This window comes from Ambystoma mexicanum, chromosome 11 (genome assembly GCF_040938575.1).
Source record: "Ambystoma mexicanum isolate Mex_15411 chromosome 11, UKY_AmexF1_1, whole genome shotgun sequence".
NCBI classification, from domain to species: Eukaryota; Metazoa; Chordata; class Amphibia; order Caudata; family Ambystomatidae; genus Ambystoma; species Ambystoma mexicanum.
The window spans coordinates 182,454,964-182,477,169 of record NC_090934.1 but is presented as its reverse complement, the minus strand read 5'-3'; the positions used below and the strand labels follow the sequence as shown (position 1 = coordinate 182,477,169).

Below are 22,206 nucleotides of genomic sequence, written 5' to 3'. Positions count from 1 at the left end.
AGGATAGGCTGCCCCCTGGGGATAAGTGACTAAATCCCACGATTCGTCACATATCCTTTCCCTTAGAGGTTTGACTTCTCCTTGAACTCTATTTCTGGTCTTACCGGGTTTACTTTCTGGGTTATAAATATGTATTTCTTGGGATAAGTCTTCACCCCTGATGTTCAAGTTCTATATAGATTGGTCAAGGTTATTTAGATCTGGTTCCAAAGTATAAAGAGGTGAATAGTTGAATAAGAAATTACCAGAATTTCCCAGCAAGCTATTGAAACTAGGGAAGTCAGTGCCTATAATCACCTCTTCTGAAAGTCCTGAAACTACTGCAGATTTGATTAGTACAGGTTGGAGTCTCACCTCGAGAGTCAGTTGATAGTTTTGGGTAGGTCTCTACATCCCCAGGCACACACGTGATTTTTATAGTCTGTCCACCTTTTAGGTCTTTAAGGTATACCAAATCTGAACGAACAGCCGTCTGTTTACTCCCAGAGTCTATTAGAGTCAAGGCTTTTAAACCATTCACAGCGATCTGTTTGTGGGCCTTAAAGGGTTGTGAGGCACAGAAGTAGCTCTCTGTGGTTTCTATTTCTTCTTCGTTCCCGGTCTCATCTTCCTACCATAGTTCCAAAGACATCCAACCTATTTCCATAGGTTCTTCAACTTTATTCCTGGGACATACCCAGGCTATGTGGACTTTACCTCCACATGGGAAACAAACAGGAGAAAAGGGAGTTGGAGTTTGACCTTTTTCCGGTTCTTCTTTGGAGGGTGTACTTCCCTTTTGGGGAAAGTTCTTTTTAACTCTTACCAAGATCCCTTCGGGTTGTCCTGTCCACTCTACTGGATCTTTATTCTGAAGTACTAGTTTTATTTAGGGTTGTATTTTATTTTCTTCCTGCCCGCTACCTGTACAGAGATCTTAGTTGCTTTGCTGCCTCTGGGCAACGTGTATGGCAGTGTCAAACGTAGGGTAACACTGTTGTAACACTGCACACTGTAGAAAAGGAGGCAGTGCATTTGTAAATTGCTCTAGGGCTAATGTTTCTAGTACCTCTGGGAGAGATTTCTTTCCTAGCCACCGTTAAAGGGTATTTCAAACTCTGGATCCTAGTTCTAGCGGAGTTTCATGCTGATGTAATTGAAGTTCCCAGATTTGTCACATGTAAAAGCTTTCTGTACAACTCTTTCTAAGAGATCTCTTTTAATTTCATTAAAAGGGCTTACTCCTTGGAGATTGATGGTTTGATATAAAGCTTGTAGTTCCCCTTTTAGTAAGGGAGCTAAACTGCAGGTTTTAAGACCTTCATCCCAATCAAACTGGGCAACTATGCTTTCAAAATTTAAAATGAAAACTCTGAGATCCGTACCCTCCTGGTACATTGTGATACCCCATGGGGTAATATGCGACGTTGCTGACTGGTTCTTAATTGGTCAACCTCTTCTTGAAATCTTTGGTCTGCCTGAATGTGATGATAAACTAATCGCCCCAACAGGTTTTCGAGAGTACTCTTTTCTAATCCTTTTTCCTGGATGAGTTCTGGTTCTTGATACTCTTCTAGCCTAAAAACCTGTGGTGGTTAAGTTAGCCTTTTTAAACTGGGTTATATTCCCAGTGTTCCAATGGGAGGTATTTTATGGACTTAACATCCCACTTCTGACACCATATATGGAGGGTCAGAAGGAGAAGAAAGACTAGAAGTTGTCATTCATAAGAAAGTTTTATTTAAATCAAGATGAACATGCCTCACTTTCCCTTAGCTGTGGGTTTTCCTACCTAACACAACTAACTAGGGTGCTTGTCGTCAGTAGTGAAGTCCAAAATAAAGTATGTCCTCTGTCCAAACTCTTAGCTACTCTGACCCTACCACTAATACAAAACAAACAACCAAAATAAATTGTGGATTAAAGAAATGGAGATGAGATCCTTGATGAATGCAGGAACATACCATAATCAAAAAGAACACAAAATGATCGCAACCTGGAAAACAGCGGTCAGCGGAGTCTATCCTGGACTGTATCTTCATCTCATCAGGGATTTATCAGGCACAAAAAAATATGGAAATACTGCATACCACTTGCAGCGACCATAGCATACTTACATTGTCATGGTCGACGCACGGCACACGAAGACAGAAACAATATCTTCCACCATTGTTACTTAACATGCAACAAACGCGGCTAAGAATCAATCCAAATCAGATGGAAGCAATGATAGGGACCTTCCTGTCGACAGAGAAACCGAGCAAAAATCTCAACTACGGATGGCTCCTGATCCGATATCACAGTACAATGAAGCCAAGTTTGACCAACAAACCCATGCACAAACATCATTATGACCACCTAATCAGAGAAAAAAAAAAGAGAGTTAAGGAAGAAATTTAAACTCCTACAGAAAAACTCCAATATAAGCTCCAAGCAAAAAATTCAAAACGAAAAAAATACCTATCGAAACTGGTTAAAGACGCATCAAAGCCCATTACTACAGGCAGATGCAGAACAAATGCTTGACTGCCTTAAGAATCGGAACACTAGAGACCTATGTGCACTCCTAAACTCAGCATACTCGGTACAACATCATCTTATACAAAAGGTGCTTGAAAAGCACTGGATAGAGTACTCTCTAAACTCTATCGAAAGAGGGACACGACAGTGACTGAGAAGACTCTAAATGCCATCAAATGGTCCATTGCCTGTACCAAAGAGGACATCATCCAAATAATCGGCAAACTAAATACATCATGGGCTCCTGGGCCTGATGGGCTGTCAAACGGAGTAATAAAGAGGGACCCAGACCAATGGGCAACGTTGATGATCGAACTCATATAAATGAGCACAACACAATACCATCAACCTGGAGGTCCGCCACGCATATACCAATATATAAACAAGCGCCAAAAGAAAATCCAGCCAACTATAGGCCAATAGCCCTGCTAGATCCCTTGGGGAAAATCTTTGCCACAATCCTGCTGCAACACCTAACAACATGGGCAACGGAGCTAAATCGGTTTGCTAAGAGGCAAACAGGCTAAGAGGCAAACAGGCTTCACGCGGCAAGTAGGTACAGAAATAAACCTTTTCCTACTCAACCTAGTAAAGCAAGAAGCCATGATGGCAAAAACAACAGTCTGGATGGCATTTGTAGACCTTCACCTAACGTTCGACACAATGAATCGGCAGCTTTTATGGAACAAGCTTGAAAAATGGAACTGCCCAGATTACATCCTGCAGCCGATCAAACTGTTGTACTCTGCTCTGAGACTAAAATAAGAGTAAGACTGCCCAATGATGGAATACACACAATCGAGATAGAAACCTTGAACGGTCTTAAACAAGGATTACCTCCTGGCAGAGACCTTATTTAACTTGTTTACAGCAGATATAGAGCAAGAAGGGAGTGATCCTGAACTTAATCCACCCAAAGTAAACTCCACACGATTGCCTATAATGATGTATGCCGACGATATAATACTTCTGGACAAAACTCCACGTGGCCTACAACTCAGCATGGACCGATTATCGACATATATGGCCAATCACAAGCTCAAAAATAACATCGAAAAAACCAAAATCATGGCCATTAGGAAGCCCAAAGCCAAGGAAAGGAGCCCAAACATAAGAATCGATGGCCAACAACTAAAGGTAGTAGAATCCTTTAAATATCTGGGAATTATGATCAATCAGACAAAAGACGAAGCACCATGGGCCGAGAAGCTCCAAAAGAAAACCCTCGCGCTTGCAAGACAAGGAGCCATATTACACAAAAAGTATGGGAAATTTTCTTTTGAGCCAATAACAACATTCTACAAAACCAAAGTTATCCCAACATTAGTTTATGGAGCAGAATCCTTGTAAAAGCTGGATGCAAAGATCTGGGCCAAACTGGAGGCAACATTCTGGAGGAAAATATTAAACCTACCTCTGAGTTTTCCAATACCACGAATACGCTTGGAGCTGGCATTACAATCTATAAGCTCGATAGTGTCCTGGAAAAAACTGTTTATATCGAAAGATAACGATAGAAGATAAAATCCCTGCAATAGAAATAATGCGAACAACTCTGAACGCAACCTCTGTCACTATCCTAAGAAAATGGATGGAAGAGCAGAAGCAATACCTGGTTCACAAAGATATTTCAACGGAGATGTTGCTACAGTGCCCACGAAACGTAAAGAAAAAACTGAGATGGAATGACTGGTGCAAATCAATTGTGGAGAAAAATACCTACAAAGAAAACCTGAACTGCGCACTTGACACAAAGCCAATAACACAACTACCAGCCTACCTGATGATTTTCCAGATCCAAGAATCAGATCGCTCTTCATGAGGTTGCGTCTGAATCTACTGCCCACCAGAGCAAGATTGGCGATAATCAAGAAACAGGACAAAGGAGACACTCAGTGCAGATTCTGTGATCAGAAAGGAACATTAGAAACCTTATACCACATCATCATGGTATGTCCAACACTATAGGCCCAAACAGCACTATGCAGAACCTACTTTACCACCAGCAAAGAAGCCCACTCTTCAGAAGAACGATGGGCACAAATACTGCTGGGACATGATGACAAACTGATATTTATCATAACATCATTCTGGGAAAAAATCATGAAACAAGCTCCAGCGAGAAGCAGCCCAGACGATCCGTAATCTGAGAACCATGAGAGAACCAGCAAATAAGACTTGAAATATATCAGAGCATCAACAAATGAAAGATATATGAGATGGAAAGTTTATATATAAACTATATCATTTTAAATAAAAAATAAAAAAATACAGAACAACTAAAGTCCAGGAGAATGATTCCCTTCTCCTGGGGTGGCTTTTTGGCCCTGTTAATTTTAGTATACAATCTTCAGGTAATTTCTGGGCTATCCGTTGCATAAGTTAATTCAGTTCACTTAGGGGATTTTTCCCTCTTGCCGGCTTCCCTTTCTCCTGACTTTTTAGGATCCTCCTTATCAGTGTTCCTTGTCTTTGTGCTTCATTCACTTGGCCTTTCTCGGCTATATTTAAAAATCTCTCCTTCTCTAGTGCACACCCTATTGCTTGGGAATTACAACCAATCTTCTTAACGGTACTGTTCTCAATTCTATTATTACTTTGCTTTTTACTGGGAAGGTTAGGAAGTTTCCAGAAATTACTTTCACTGTGCTGGGCACCTGGTCTCTTACAAGGACGAGTGTGATGAACCCATTAATAACTCTCACGCCCTTGGTCACTTGCTTTCTCGCAGGGACGAGTTTGATGAACGCAGTGAGGATTCTCATCCTTTTGGTCACTCGATTTCTTATTGGGATGAGTATGATGAACCCAGTAATGATACAAGTTCTATTTCTATTGGTTAATTGATTGAATATTAATAAGACACTTGTAAACTTTATCTTTCTCGCTGGGATGAGGGTGAGTACCCTAATCGTTATGTTTTTTTCTCGCTGTTTCATACTTATGACTCTGACACTTAGAATTGCCTCTCCATCCGGGACTTTCGCTCTCCCTGTTACCTTCCTTGTAATGGGGCTGCGTCACCGGATCGGCATCTCCTTACTAAGGCGGGTCTGCTTCTGCCAGAAAGGCTCTTGCTCTTTGTGTCTTCCCTTTCTTTGACATGCTTTGGCGTGCCTCTCGATAAATTGTATCGGTTCGAAAAGAGGTTTCCACTCTCTCTCCATCTCAGCCACCACGTCTTCCTCGTGTGTCCCTTCTGGGACTAAACTCAGCTTGACAGACCATCGCTAGTCTGTCCCTTGAAAGTGCAACTGGGGCGCCTGTTCCTGTCAGCTCCTCCCCTGCTTTGGAACCATCGTATTCCCATGTTTAACAGCTTTAAGGAGGTTGTCCACTATAGGTTTTTGTAAAAATAGAACAGGGGATAGGATAGATGTAGGGGCTCTCCAGGGAAGTGAGCAAAATGCATCTGTGGTATAGGTCCTTAAGAGAGAAAGAAATGAGGGATTCTACTATAGGGAATTGAGAGTGCTAAAGTTAGATGGGTCTCTAGAGCAATGCGTGGAATCTATATTATTCTGCTCTAGAGTATTGGCTGGTATAGTGTTGGGGGTTTTGCTATACAGCTGTTTGCTGGATAGAGTTAGGGTCTGCACCACAGAGTACATCTAGGGCATTGGATATTAAAGGGCGATTAAGTCTCAATTGGGGAAATTTAGGGCTATCACTATCCACTATCCCACTCCATACACAACTTGGATGTTTAGTCGCTAACTGCCTCAGACCCGGCTATTCACACTTTGCTACATATTTACTGAGAAACCTCTTCTTGAATCCCCAGGACAGTGTACTCTGCTGTGTGTATGGAGATGGCATCGCAGGGTTTCCTGGTAGCAGCAGTGGAACACAGGTAAGGACTCAAAGTGGCTGCTCTGTGCACTCTCCACACGCAATGTATTCCTGATTGTTGATGCCACACATTTAGCCCAGTCTCTGGGCACTTGATACAGGCTAATGCTTGGCCATTCCTCTCCAAGATGCACCATTTGTTTGTCACAGCTCTGTTGGTAAGGCAGAAGATGATAGATTATAGTACTTGAACCAATTCTTCTTAATCACAGAGAGCATCCCTACTTAACATTCCATTCTGTCATTTTTAGCTTGTCTGTGCCATTGCAGAATTCTTTTTTTTTTAAACTTTATTTATTAGTTGTGGTTTACGACCTTGCAGCAACACTTATGAAAGAAAACAGTACAGTTCGACACAGATGGGTATCATAGTCACATTTGCATCATACATTTTACATAGTCAAATAAGTATCAGGGCCTCGGAGGGCTTTCATCATCGGACAACATCTCACACAAATATATTCTAAACGGGGCCCATATATCCTTGGGCCTGCTTGTTCTGGGCAATGTCATTGCATACTGTTCCTCACACTCATTTACATATGTGAGTTCTTTAAGTAAGTTGTCTTTGCGTGGCACATATGGGCTTTTCCAGCTTTGAAGTATGCACTTTTTAGCCACTGCGCAAGTTACATTAAATAATCTTCTGGTCACCTCCGATGTCTTTCCTATGTCCCAGAACAGATATTTCTGGGGTGTGAGGTCTGCTGGTATCTGCGTTATTTCTTATAATAACTCGGCCACCTCCCTCCAAAACCTAAGGGTGAGCGGACAACTCGAGTACATATGAAACGAGTCTGCAGATGGGCCCCCACATTTTTGACATCCCCCGGTACAGTTCTCTGTAAATTTAGCCATTCTGGTTGGTGTAAAGTGCAATCTATTCAGTACTTTATACTGAATCAGCCGGAGTCCAGCATTTAGTGATACTGTCTTGGATAAGGCACAGTATCTAGACCATTTCTTGTCTGCAATTGTGATCTCCATGCCTGCCTCCCGTAGCTCCTTGACCGTGTTTGTTGTAGGTGTATGTGCTTGTATAATCGTATATAGTTTGGAAACACTGGTTCCGGAGCTTGAGGACAGTGCTACAAGGCATTTATGTGGAATAGGTTCATCTGGGAATAGGGGCCATATACTTTTGAATGCAGCTTTCATACGGTGGTATTGCAGCAATCTAAGCTGTCCTGCCCCCCAAAGAGGCTACAAAGTCTTCCTGGGTGACAAATTCCCCATTGGGGAACGTATATCCCATTTTAATTTCTCTATCGGGATCCCACAACCTTTGTATGTCCACATCGTACGATGGTGATATGCCTGGAAAATTCCAGAGGGGTGCATCTGGATTATAGGGTGTCTCTAGTTTTAATCTCTTATAGATCTTGGCCCAGGCTAGGACTGTTGCACTGACTGGGTCAAATTTGCATTCGTCCTTATGTTGTGTTTTAAACAAAATGAAGCATATATCCGTTGGAGCTGCAGCATGTCGTTCTATAGGCAGGTGTGGTGCAGTGTCTAGTGGGTCGTACCAGTGTTTGGCATGTTGGGCTTGCGCGACCAGGTAGTATAACTCAAAGTCTGGCGCCACTGTTCGTCCTGTGTTATACGGTTCAACCAGTTTCTCCCATTTCATTCTGCCCGCACCTCCATACCAGATGAACTCTACAGCGGTGGATCGTAGGCTGTCAAAAAACTGTCTGCCAGGCAAGATCGGGGCATTACTGAATATGTATAATAGTTTTGGCAGGACCACCATCTTTAGAATAGCTATCCTGCCTAAAAATGATAAAGAGAATCCAGCCCACATCTGGAGTTTGGCTTTAATAGAGTGTAAGAGTTGTTCGTAGTTGTCTGAATACAAAGAGGATCTTTCTTTAGATACGAGAATTCCTAGGTATCGATTTTTAATAAGCAACCATTTTAGCCTGTGTGTGTTAGTTGGACAAACGGTTGCCGAAGTCAGGGGGAACATTTCGGACTTGGTTGTATTGATTTTATAACCCGAGTACGCTCCATAACGGGGCCCAGATTCGATTCGGGTTCCCGGACATATAACAGTGTCATCCGCATATAGCAATATCGTTTGCACCGATCCTGCCATCTTGACCCCTCTCTGTCCCTGGTTTTGTCTGATAACAGCTGCCACCGGTTCTATTGTGAAAGCGAACAGTATGGGGGAGAACGGGCAACCCTGTCTGGTGCCCCTGCCTAATCAGAAGAAATGTGAAATAGTACGGTTAGTCATCACTTTGGTGCCAGGTCCAGAGTATAACAGTTTGACGCATTTCTGGAAATAAGGGCCTATTCCAAATTTTCCCAGTACAGCGAACAAGTAAACCCAAGACACCGTGCCAAACGCCTTTTCGGCATCTAAGGAGATCTAACCTTGGACTTCAGGTTTAATTTGTGTCATGACCCCAAATAATCTACGTAAATTCAGTGCTGTCGACCTTGTTGGGATGAAGCCACATTGATCAGGGTGGACCAGTTGGGGCATGTGTGGAAGTAGCCTCGTGGGCAGGATTTTTGCAAAAATGTTTGCTTCGCATTTATTTGACGACAGGGGTCTGTCTGTAAGAAGACATGTCGTGGGGTGGGCGTCTTGGTTTTAACAGCACCGTTATGATTGCTTCCCTCATTGTGTCTGGCAGGGTCCCTTGCTCCATCGCCTCCTCCCACACCAATAGCAATATGGGGGCTAATTCGGCATTGAACTCTTTATACAGTTCTGCGCCCAGACCATCAGATCCGGGTGCTTTCCTGGAGGACAGAGATTTTATTGCTTCTGTAATTTCTTCTAGTGTTATCGGATTCTCAAGAGCCAGCCTGTCCTCCAGCCCTAACTTGGGGAGTGTTATTGCATTTAGGTAATTCTCAGTTTCCTGTGTAGGCTTTACGTCATGGTTGGAATGTAACTCTGTATAAAATTAAGTAAACTCATTATTGATACCATCATCACTGGTTATCACAGAGCCATCTTTCGCAACTATGCTGGAAATGGGTGCATGCCACCGTTCAGTTTTCAGCAAGTTTGCGAGAGTGCGACCTGCCTTGTTCCTTTCACCACAGCGCCACACCTTAAGGGGGGCAGCCATGTATAGTAGCTCCCTGGTCGCCAGTTTATTGAAGTCTTGTAAAAGGCTATTTATGTCTGCTAGGGTCTTCTTGTCATGGGTGTCACTATATTGTACTTCCAGCTTCCCCAGTTGTTTCTCCACTTCTGCCAACTCCACCCTAACTGTTTTCAGTAATCCCATAGCCTTAGAAGTCAGGATCCGCCTTACCCAAACCTTAAAGGTTTCCCATAGGGTCGAACTCTTTTCCACTGATCCCTTATTAACCTCGAAGAACATATCAATTTCAGTATGAAGGGCTTCTGTGACGCTCGGGTCTTTTAAAACATCCGGTGGCATCCTCCATCTTCTTACTGGGGGCTTGACATTGCCCAGCGATATTTCTAGGGTTATTGGGGAATGATCTGATAATGTCCGTGGGTGAATCTCACATTTGCCAACCATATTAGAGAGGTGAGTGGACACTAACCAGTAATCTATGCGGGACTCACTGTAACGCTCACCTGATTCCCGTAGAGGCGCCGGTCTTGACTGGGCGTATACCGTATCTTCAAAGGTGATGTGTAACACACGGCTGGCTCTTTGGGCTGGACCTCTGTGCACTGTATGTCTGGCTCGAAGGGTAAGATGTCTTAGGTAAGTGAACGCCGTGCTCTCCATCTGCCTCGAGGCAGGGTGCTGTAACCAGTTTCTTCACTGGATAAGGGGAGCAGGCCTCTTGACTTCAGAGGACTGCTGTCCGTCGTTTACTGCACGAACGGTAAGTTTCGAGTAATTCTAATGTCTTTAAAGTCTTTAGTAATGATGTCTCTTGTTTTGCAGGGTTCCGGCGATGGCGGATGGCGGGCTGAAGTGAGTTGAAGATGGAGCCCGTGTGATGAATAGAAGCGCCTGGAAGCACGTAAGTAAGCGCTTGTTGCCTGCTTCACGATGCGCTCTAACTGTCTTTTTATTTTGCAGGTACAAGTTCGGGGCGGCTGCAGGGTGCCGGAATACCCACTGGGTTAGATGTGGAAAGGAGTAATGGCACGTGAGTATTAAAGTTCCCCAATGTCTTTAAACGCACCTTGTTTTGTCTTTCAGATGCGGGATGCAGCGCCGAAGGCCTCCGGAGCGCACAAAGAGTAGGTAAGCCTTTGCCTTTCAGATGCCGGAATGTAGCGCGAGGCGTTGGTGACAGCCGATGGACCAGGTAAGTGAAGAGCTGTCACTGAAGACCGTAATGCTAACCTGTTCTTTCTTGTCTTTATAGGTGTTGCTGAAGACTGGATTCAGAATGGTAAGCCTTTTTCCTTAGTCCCAGGATCAGATGCAGAAGACCCGATGAGCGTTCTGCTGCTGAGGATGCAGAATAACGCAAAGCAAGATTCATCCATCGGGTGTGGTTTAAATAGCCTCCAGTAGTGCTTAGGCGTCTCCTTCCACAGCCACGCCTAGGTAAGAAAAGAGTTCCTGCTTTCCAGAAGAGTTCCAGTGTTCTGAATCTAGGGAGTGGCTCCTGCCCCACCCAACAGGAAAAGTAGTTCCAAACAGAAGAGGATCAGAGACTCAACTGGCAGGCAAGTAAGCAGCATGGTCTGCTGCAGGTAAGTCCACCCAAGCATTATGAGCCCGGCGCTTCCAGCGCTGGGACTGGGCATATTTATGAGCCTGGTGCCACTGGCGCCAGGACTGGGTCCAAAAGGTCCCAATTGGGACTGGTTGGCACTCGGAACCTGGGTTATGGATCTGCTTCCAAGGGAGTTGGGAAAACCCTGACCTTTTGGAAGCAGAGATCATGACACTCACTATGATGCACAGAGGAGTAGAATGAGTATTGTCTAATCAGTGGGTGCAATGTTCTCCAGGCGTCCATGAGTGTCAACTTTGTCATGATTTGAAGTATGGTGGTTGCTGTTCTGGTAGGTGCTCTGTGTTTACTAGATAAACGATCAAGAGTAGTGTTCAGAACAGTATTAAAGTCAACCCCCTACCATATATGTTCCCCATCTAGCGGGCCCATCTCGCATGCAACCTTTGTGTAGAAGTCTGGGTCATCGATATTCGGGCCGTATGTGTTTCCCAGTACGACTCCCTTACCGGCAATGTTGCCACACACAATCGCGTATCGCCCCTGTGGGTCAATTTTACTCTTGATAAACTGAAAACCCAGAGAGGGATGAATCAGTGTGAGGACTCCTCTCGCCTGGGTGGAGTATTCAGTATAATACCTCTGTTGTCCCCAATCTCGAAGGAGGTCCCCGTTTACCTTCTGGAGTGCATGTGTTTCAAATGGATTGTGTCCTCCCACGTATTCCTCATCTTAGATATATTCGCCAGCTTGCTGCTTGTTCGGAAAACATTTTTGCCAGAAGGCGCTGTGCTCGAGGCCGCGTAGCTTGGTCCCTCGGAGGCCGGCATCGAGCGTCAACGTCATCCGTCGTATAAAGGGCTAAAGCCACGCCCGTTGGATTCAGTTCCGTTTTACCGAACTTCTGCTTCGTGTTTTCAAAACGGTGCATCAGTTTTCTCATCAAAAATGTCTTCATCCTCAACTCTGGCATCACCCAAGACGGGGTTTAAAAAGTGTCTGAAGTGCGCAAGTAAGATGTCCATTACGGATCCTCACTTGATGTTCGAAACAAATGTCAATGTACAAAGTACAAAGGTTTATATGTACAAATATGATCTGACCTCCAGTGTACAAGGAAACAGAATAACATGGACACATGGTAAGAATGTCAAGTTCACCTCTACTATGGTGACAGACTATGATACCATGACTCCTTGGTAACGGGCAGATTGTTATTCTGCTATGAAATTTACTGCATACATCCATTCCACTACTAACAAAATAGAAAAACAAATGGGCAAAAAACTGGAATTAAAACAACGTTATAATCATAGTACTGATAGCACTGTCCATGAACGTAGAAGTGCCTATAGGAAAGAATTAAGACATCTTTATAAATCAAGTCTTTCCCAACTAGATATCACGTTAAAAAAAAAGAAAATCAAACAAAGCTACAAAATCTGGCTGATCCACCACAAAGGTCAACACTCACAAATGGATGATGAATCTATGCTACGTGCTTTGAAAGGTTCCAACTGCTCCAACTTTTGGTCTTTAATCAATGAAGTGGAGAGACCTCAAAAACTGTCCAATATGAATACCATTGATGAAGGTATATGGCTAGGTCATTTTGCTAATCTGTTCACTCTTAACACGAGTGCTGCTCCTTTGGAGATAGAATGAAGTTTGAATTGGGATCTAGAATACTCTAAAGAGGACATTGTGAACCTTATTGTGAAATCCAAGAATTCGGGTGCACCTGGTCCCAACAACCTTTCTAACAAATTGCTTAAGCTTGATCCATCCAATTGGGCCCACATTTTGTTCTTGCTGTTTGAAAATGTTCTTTTATGTAAATACATTCCTTTATCTTGGAGAGTGTCAATTGTAATTCCTGTATTTAAAAAGGGCTCTCAGTTATATCCGTCAAGTTATAGACCTATTGCAATTGCGGATCCAGAATCCAAAATCTTTGCCTCTCTGGTCTTACGTGATTTGGAAAAATGGATTACTGACGAGCACATTCTTGACATAAAACAGATAGGCTTAAAATAAACTGTTGGTACCGACTGTGGAGGCCTAATACTAAAAGCTCTAACTTCCAGATCTATAAAGGGGGGCAACCCATCCACTTTTGTGGCATCAATGGATCTTAGCTCTGCCTTTGATCTTGTTGACAGGAAAATACTATGGCTATTACTTAAAGATCTTGATATCCCTATTCATTTGCTTCAAATTATCATGGCTCTTTATTCAGATACTAGGATAAGAGTGCGACTAAATTCAGAAGGTCTTCTCTCCAAAGAACTTGTCATTCCCAATGGCCTTAGACAAGGTTGCATGTTAGCCCCTACGATTTTTAATCTTTATGTGAGTGGTGCCAATAAGGCTTTGAATAATAAGGGTTTGATCAGTCTCAAACTGAATGGCATCTGTTTATCTTGGATGGCGTATGCAGATGACTTCATCCTTATGGACAACAGTAAGGTCGGCCTTCAGCGATTGCTCAAGGCCTTTGAGAAGTTCATTTGTGACCTACGATTAAAAATCAATCCTTCCAAGACGGTCATTGTACGCTTTGGTAGACCTAATAAAAAGGAAAACGCTTTCTCCTGGCTTTGTGGCAATAAAACCATTAAGGCCCAATCTGCTTTCAAGTATTTGGGCTTCCATTTCTCTGGGACAGGGTCTAATACTCTAATTAAAAATCAACTGAAACTAAAAGCTGAGATTGTGATTAGACAAATGTGTGCGATTGATACAAAATTTGGGAAGTTTTCAGCGACTCCAATGAGTGAGTTCTATATCAGTAAAGCCATACCCCGTCTTACCTATGGCCTGGAACTGTTTTCTGACGATCTACACACATACTTGACTTATATAGAAGGTAAAAAATAATTCTGCCTAAATGTTTGCCATTTGAACTAATTAAATATGAATTTGGACTTACTTCCCTTGCCACTATTGTTGCATGGAAACGTATGTACCTGTGGCGTAAATGCAACAAGGCGGCAGAGAACTCTTTGTATGTAAGTGCGGCTAGGGACCTTGTCAACCCTTTTTTCAACTTGCTACATGAAGAAACATTGCAAAGTCTAGTTAGGATTGATATGTCCATAGTTTCACTTTGCAATAAACTCAAGAAAGTCAAAACCAGTCTCCTTGGCTTTGAATGGCAAGAAAACAAAATATACAAAATTATACAAACACGCAAGTTCCGTTTGGAAATGGCTTCCGGCTATGGAAAGCTACCTTAAGAAATACCCTAGCAAACAAATGCGGAACGATTACATGCGTTTTCGTTTTAATGTAATTTAAACCAATCAAATTAAATGCATCAGAAACTGCACTACAGGGGATTGGAAATGGTGTTGTTTCTGTAAAAGGGAAGGAGTCGTAGAAACTCTACAACATATTCTGTTGGTGTGTCCTGGGCTTTTACCTTATAGGATAAGTTATTTTGCCAAATTTGCCCAATTTGTTCCTTCCACCTATGAGGTAAACAGAGAATTTATATGGCACGAGAATTCAACAATAATGAACATTCGTGTCACTTCATTTCTAAGAAAAGTTTGCGACTTATGTTAGTGTGGCGAAAGAGCGCTCCTCTATTTCGAAATTGGTTTGAAATTGTTCTAGGGCTGTTTCTAAGTAAATGAAAGAGGTTTTATGTTAGGTTCTAAAAGTTACTGTGATTTTTTTCTTGTTTGAACTGTAGCAAGATCTTTGTTGTTACACTTTTGTCTATTTAGCTACCTTATTGATTCTTTACCTATTATGCCCACTACGAATATGTATTTTATGCAAAACAATGAATCCGTTTGACTATCTGATTTTTATTTTGTAAACTTATCTTATTCTGAAACTGATTCAATTGTGTTTTAAATTCACTTGAGATTGTTTTTTTTCGCTATCATACTGTTTTGTGCTTTTCATTTCGTTTATTCATGTATATTCGCTGTTGATTTTTTTTTCTTGTATCTTTTTGTAAAGGTTTGTTATAAACCAAAACAAATAAAATATAAAATAAATAAATAAATAGGCGGTGGTGGCAGCGAGTCTCAGGAGGAAGGGAATTCACATCTACCCTTACCTGGACGATTGGCTAATCAGGGCAGGTTCACCCGAACGGGCCTAGGAACATCTAGCCATGACCTGTCACTTCCTACACAAACTGGGCTTCTCCCTCAATTACAAGAAGTTGCAAATGATTCCGAGCCAAACACTCCAATTCATCAGAGCTGTCCTGTACACCACCTCAGGGAAAGCCTGCCTCCCGAGGAGAGGGCTCACCATATTCTGCAGATGGTAGCAAAGATTCAAAATGCCCAATATCTACTGGCGTTCGACTTCCTAAGGTTGCTAGGCCTCATGGCATCCTGCATTTTTCTGATGCCAGAGGCTCGACTGAGGATGCAATCCCTGCAATGGGCCCTCAGGACCCAATGGTCCCAGAGTCCAAACTACACATCAACCTTTTGGAGCTGAGGGCAATCACACTAGCGCTGAAGGCTTTTCTGCCCTCTGTACGGGGAAAGAATGTCCTGATAATGACGGACAACACAGTGGCCATGCACTACCTCAAAAAAAGAGGAGGCGTAGGATCACTTCCACTGTGCAGAGAGGCAATGCAGCTCTGGTTCTGTGCAATGCAAGAAGGAATCTCTCTATTGGTAGTTCATCTTGCCGGAGAGCTGAAAACGGCGGCGGACGCTCAGAGCAGGCAGAGCACAATCTCCCACGAGTGGGAGCTAGCTCAGGAAGTCCTTCAAGAGATCTTCACTCTTTGGGGAACCCCTCAAGTATATCTGTTCGTGACCGGGGCAAACCGGAAGTGCAAACTGTATTGCTCAAGGGAATTTCCCCCGAGAGGAGCTCTAGGGGATGCGTTCGTAGTGGACTGGGTATTTCCACTCCTTTACGCGTTTCCTCCAGTCCCCGTGATTCCTCATGTAATCAGAAAGTTGAGAAAGTTCAGGAGAACCATGATCCTAATTGTCCCGGACTGGGCCAGGAGGACGTGGTACCCGGACCTTCGGGACATGTCCTTCTGCCCTCCAATACGTCTTCCACAAAGAGAGGATGTTCTCTCGCAAGAGGAAGGTCGGGTTCTCCACCCAGAGGTCAAGACACTCAACCTTCACGCTTGGCTTCTGAGAGGTTGAGATTTAAGGATTGGGACCTCCCGGATGACATTATGGAGATGTTGCTTTCGGCCAGAAGGCCAGCAACAAAATCCTTATACCGGTGTCATTGGAAGAAATTCAGTAACTGGTGCAGGGATAAGAATGTGGATCCTTTTCAATGTACCACTCCCATGGTGCTTTCCTTTCTATTACATTTAGCCAACTCGGGGCTCCAAGTTGGAACTATTAAAGGATATTTGGCAGCGCTATCTATCTTCAAGCGCTCCTCAGAAGAAATTTCATATTTTAAAATGCCTTTAGTTATCCAATTTCTTAAAGGGTTAACAAACGTGTTCCCTCCTGCACCTTTCCAAGTTCCCATTTGGGATTTAAATTTACTTATAAAGTTTCTTATGTGTGCCCCTTTTGAGCCTTTACATTCTTGTCCTTTAAAGCTCCTAACTTTAAAATCTGTTTTACTAGTGGCTTTAACTTCAGACTGCAGGGTGAGTGAGTTGCAGGCGCTCTTTTGTAAGCCTCCTCACACAATTTTCCACAAGGATAAAGTTATTTTAAAGGTCAAGCCTTTTTTCCTACCTAAAATAGTTTCAGATTTCCATCTGTCACAGAAGATCACTTTACCTTCCTTTTATCCTCCTATGCACGCTAGTAAAAAGGAGGAAAGATTCCACAGACTAGACCCAAAAAGGGCTCTCAGCTTCTACATCTCTAGACTGGAAAGATTTAGACAAACTGATCAGTTATTTGTCGATTACACTGGACACAAATTGGACCTTGGTGTGTCCGAACAAACCTTATCCAGATGGATAATTCTAGCAATATCTGAATGTTACAAATTGGCTGGGAAAGAGCCTCCAGATGGTCTAAGGGCTCATTCAACCACGGGCATAGCAACTTCTACAGCTCTTCAGAGGGGTGTCCCAGTGTAGCACATTTGTGCTGCGTCCACTTGGTCATCTATGCACACCTTTGTAAAACATTACTGTTTAGACTCCACTTCTTACCAAGGGGGCCTTTTTGCAAAAGCTGTCCTTAATTCGGTACATGATTAAAAACTCTGGTACTCCCTCCTCCAAATTACTACTGCTGTGGGAGTCTATCGAAGATGAGGAATACGCGGGAGGACACAATCCATTCGAAGAACAAGTTACTTACCAACTGTAACTTTCTTTCGACTGGATGTTCCTCCCACGTATTCCTCATCGACCCTCCCAACCTGCCCCTCCATACAGTTTGTACGCTTTTGCACTTGTACTTCTTTAAGAGCCTGACATCTGTCGACACCTAATACAACTGATGCGACCATTAACATTGAAAAAACCAAACTGAATCCAACTGGCGCGGCTCAATCCCTTTATACGACGGATGACGTTGACGCTCGATGGCGGCCTTCGAGGGACCAAGCCTCGAGCACAGCACCCTCTGGCGTTTTTTTTTTTTTCCGAAAGAAGCAGCAAGCTGGCGTATATCTAAGATGAAGAATATGTGGGAGGAACATCCAGTCAAAAGAACGTTACAGTTGGTAAGTAACTTGTTCTTCTTGTAACGTGACAATATGGGGTCGATGTCTGGCAACATAAGCCCCAACCTTCCTCGATTTGGTCGGGTTGTTAAGGCCACGGATATTCCATGTAAGGAGATTAACTTTCAGCCCGTTAAATATGGTGGTACTGTATGCCATGTATGCGTCTTAAAGTTATTCCTGACCATCTTGATTTTAATCGATCCTGTGTTGCATGCAATTATGCGACCACAATTTTTCCATGAGTGAGCCAATCCAACTGGGGCTCCAAACCTTAACTTATCCCCCACCCCCCTGAACATAGGAACGAAACATCTCCCCCCCCCCCTTCGTCCCACCATCCCTCCCGCATCGTCACCCCCAACTAGACGAAGCTGCTTCTTTGGTTTCGAGAACTTCCCAAAGGGCATCCCCTTCAACTTATGGAATTCTCCTGAGGGTCACCTGTTGCAGCTACCCAGCTGCCCTCGATAGAGATTCACGGTCCCGGCCAATCAACTATCTCTTCAGAGCCACCCTCTTCTACTGAAGGCCTCAACCAATATAAAGGTTATAACCATAAAGCATCTTTCAGTCAACGGGTTTCTTGTCTCTGTTCATCTGGTTGTGGTTGCATGTTTTGATCCAACTCCCTTTCTCTAGGGGGAAGCGGAATGGAAGCTTCGACATATGCCATGGCTTCGGCTGGGTTTTCAAAGAAATGAGCCCTTCCTCCATGCTGAATTCTCATCTTCGCCGGGAAGATGAGAGCGTAAGGGACATGTCGCATTCTCAGTTGTCTTTTTACCGGCTCATATGATCTCCTCTGTGTCTGAACATACGCAGAGAAATCCGGGTAGATGTGCACTCTGTTCCCCTCATAGTATAACGTGCCTCTTTCTCTGGCCAGTCGCAGGATCTTGTCTCTGTCTCTATAGTTGAGAAGACGAGCTATTATTGTGCGACGAGGTGCACCTGGTCTCGCCGGTGGTGCTAGGGTACGATGTGCTCTCTCCACCAGAAAATGATCTGAAAGGGATTCTGTGTCCAGTAGGGTTTTCAGGAGGTTTTCCACTGGGCCTTCCAAAGGTCCTTTACAAACAGATTCTGTAACTCCCACAATTCGGACATTATTTCTTCTGGATCTCGATTTGAGGTCCTCTCATTTACTTTGAGTTTTGTATAGATAATTTTTAAGTTGTGCTATGTCTCGGCTTTGCTGATTTTTTGTATCTTCATTTATGCTAATTCTGTTTTCGGCGCCTGTGATGCGTGCACTCTCTTTATCTACCCTTCCCTTTAGAGAGCTGATGGTCGCCACGCTGTCGTCTAGCTTTACTTTTACTGCTAGGAAGCCATTCTGTACCATCGTCATTAGGTGATCCTCCCTTGCAGCTGAGGGGGTCTTCAACCGGGCAATCGCTGGTCGATGGTGACGTTGAAGCAGGCTCATGGGCCTGGGAGCTGTCGAAAGAGTCCATCGGACCAGTTTTTGTAGCTCCTGTACCCTTTTTTTCATGGCAGCCCATATGATGTAGCTTCCACCCACGAGTGGACTGTGTTCTCCCACGTGTCAGTCACAATCCGGGACTTCCCGGTCTTGGTTTATGCACTGACCAGATTGGTGTTACCTATTCAGGCGGCCGCTTCAGGCAACCAACCCCAACCTCGGGTTTCTCTGTCCGGGTCTATCCAAGCCACCCACGTAGGCGCTACCACCGTTATGGAACCATAGGGTTTCTGTTGGAGTCACCCGGCCGGTTCCCCCTCTACTTCCACTTAATGCTGTATTTAAAGTCTGCTACTTAACTGGCCACTGCCTGTGACGTGCAGATTCACGTGTTGCTCACAAGGGCTAATAAATCTTGGATCGTAGGAGGTCTCCCCCCATGCGTGGCAGTGCTGGGGTGGTCGCCTTTGTGGAGCGCGGCATAGGTATGACCACACTTAGGATATATGAGGATATGGCATTGATTCGGTGTATCCAGGTGTTCTCTTACTTTGCAGTGTTGTTGTGCACTCAGTTGACTGACCTAGGCGTTCAGTGGTATGTCTGCTCCAGTCTTTCGTGTGCAATCCAGTGTGAAAATCAAGTGTTCTAAGGCTGTGTGGCCCGTGCTGTCTGTTCCCCTGCTATACCTCATTCACAATCAGGGTAAATGTAGGGCTCCCGCTGAACCCACTGCAGTCACAGGATTCCCGAATGCAGACAGTTCAGTTTCATACTTGTTTTTTTATTCTTTTTTTTTTCGCCGCATCTGTATGTTGTTTCTGACGGCAGGGTGGCTCCTGTACGGATTCAATTAGATAAGGATATCGTACGTGCCGGAGCTCTCATCTCAGGCAGCCATTTGCTTTGTGCACAACAGCGCCCCCTCATGCCATTACAGAATTTAACTAACCAAATGAAGATCTGTCTTGCTCAGCCCCCAAATGGTGCTTTCCAACTGGAACTGCTTAGAAAACTGCCTTGTGTCAATGAGAACGCAAGCAACACCAGACATGCTTCAATCTGATTGAGCCTCACCAGTGAGGTGTTACAGTCCTTATGCACAGTCTGGTCGGGAAAATCATCTGGGCATACCACTTTCCACTTAAGGTGATTCATTTAGAAATACGAAAAGGGATTGTTGGTAATACTTGGTGACTCTAGGTAGCATTCCATTTCAGCCTGGTTAGCACAGTCGTGTGCAAACCCGTTTAAGGAGCTGTCGGGCGCTCAGGAAAACAAAACCTGGCTTCTCTGGTTGTCATTGGCAAAACAGAAAGGTGATGGCTAGAAGGTTTTGAATTAATCATAACCACGGGCAAAGCTCTGGGCAACCCTCCAGACCATCGTTTTTCAGCCTGCAAAGCCATTACAGAAGGAGAAAAACCATATGCAAATCAGGCTTGGTCCTACCCCAAAAGGGGCAGTCCAGCCCAAACTGCTAGGTCACATCCCTTCTGCACAAGACCACAAGCATCCACAGACATGTTTCAGCCTTGTTGGGCGTCATCAGTGAGGAGTAGCTTTGGTCTCTAGGCCCGGCCGACTCAGGACCCACGTCTGGGCATACCCGTCCCACTCGGGGTGACTTTGGAAAAACAGAAAGGTGATGGCTGGAAGGTTTTGAATTAATCATAACCATTGGCAGAGCTTTGGGCAACCCTCCAGACCATCGGTTTTCAACCTGCCAAGCCATTACAGAAGGGGAAAAACCATATGCAAATCAGGCTTGGTCCTACCCCAAAAGGGGCAGTCCAGCCCGAACTGCTAGGTCACATCCCTTCTGTACGAGACCACAAGCATCCACAGACATGTTTCAGCCTTGTTGGGCGTCATCAGTGAGGAGTAGTTTGGGTGCTAGGCCCGGCAGACTCGGGACCCACGTCTGGGCATAACCATCCCACTCGGGTGACTTTGGCAAAACAGAAAGGTGATGGCTGGAAGGTTTTGAATTAATCATAACCACGGGCAAAGCTCTGGGCAACCCTCCAGACCATCGTTTTTCAGCCTGCCAAGCCATTACAGAAGGGGAAAAACCATATGCAAATCAGGCTTGGTCCTACCCCAAAAGGGGCAGTGTTTGCTTTGTCACCCCGAGTGGGACGGGTATGCCCAGACGTGGGTCCCGTGCCTGCTGGGCATAGATACCCAAGCTACTCCTCACTGATGAGGCCCAACAAGGCTGGAACATGTTTGGGGATGCTTGTGGTCTCATGCAGAAGGGATGTGTCCTAGCAGTTCGGGCTGGACTGCCCCTTTTCGGTTGGGACCAAACCTGATTTGCATATGGTCTTTCCTCTTCTGTAATGGCTTGGAAGGCGAAGAACGATGGTCTGGAGGGTGCCCACAGCAATGCCAGTGGTTAAGATTCATTCTAAAACTTCCAGCCATCACCTCTATTTATTTATTTATTTATTCATATTTTTTTAAAGCGCACAACAGTCCGCGGGCATTGTGGCGCTGTTACAGATAAACGCTTCATGCTGGTTTCAGAGGAAGGCAGACTGGTTACAAAGCAAATTGCATTACAGGATAGTTTGCATTACAGGAGCGTGTTTGGTTACATGTCCAGTCATTATAGACATACATCATTAAAGGTACATCTGGCTTACAAGGGTAAGGGTTACGTGAATAGTGTGGTTTTGAGAGATTTACGAAAGGAGTACAGAGAGGGGTCTGCTCTGAGTGAGTTGGGGAGAGCGTTCCAGAGCTTGGTGCTATGTGAGGGAAGCCAATACCGCCGGCTATGGCTCTTTTAATAGTGGAGACTTGGAGTTGGTTGGCATGGTGGCTTCTTTTAGGACGGAGTGATACACTCTTGGTTATGGTTTCAGCTAGGTAGGGAGGTGCAGTGTGATTGGTGCATTTGTGTGTGAGTGTGAGTATTTTAAAATGTATTCTTTCCTTGACTGGGAGCCAGTGTGCGTTTCTTCTGGCCTGTGCTACATAGTCAAATTTAGGGATGTGCAGTGCAGCGCGGATGGCATTATTTTGCACAACTTGGAGCCTATTTAGGTTTTTGGTTGACGTGCCGGCTAAAAGGGCGTTACAGTAGTCCAGTCTGGCTCCTACCGTGGCTCTGGCGATGGAGA

General features: G+C 44.3%; 1 protein-coding gene across 3 annotated transcripts in view; it reads left to right on the top strand.

Annotated features, from left to right (window-relative positions):
• PAFAH2 (platelet activating factor acetylhydrolase 2) overlaps window positions 1-22,206 on the top strand; it is a 395,798-nt gene that overhangs the window by 154,925 nt on the left and 218,667 nt on the right. For all 3 annotated transcript variants that reach the window (XM_069622750.1, XM_069622752.1, XM_069622751.1), the window contains one exon: window positions 6,284-6,352. In XM_069622750.1, the coding sequence (XP_069478851.1) occupies window positions 6,284-6,352 (69 nt within the window). The remainder of the gene's footprint in view (window positions 1-6,283; window positions 6,353-22,206) is intronic.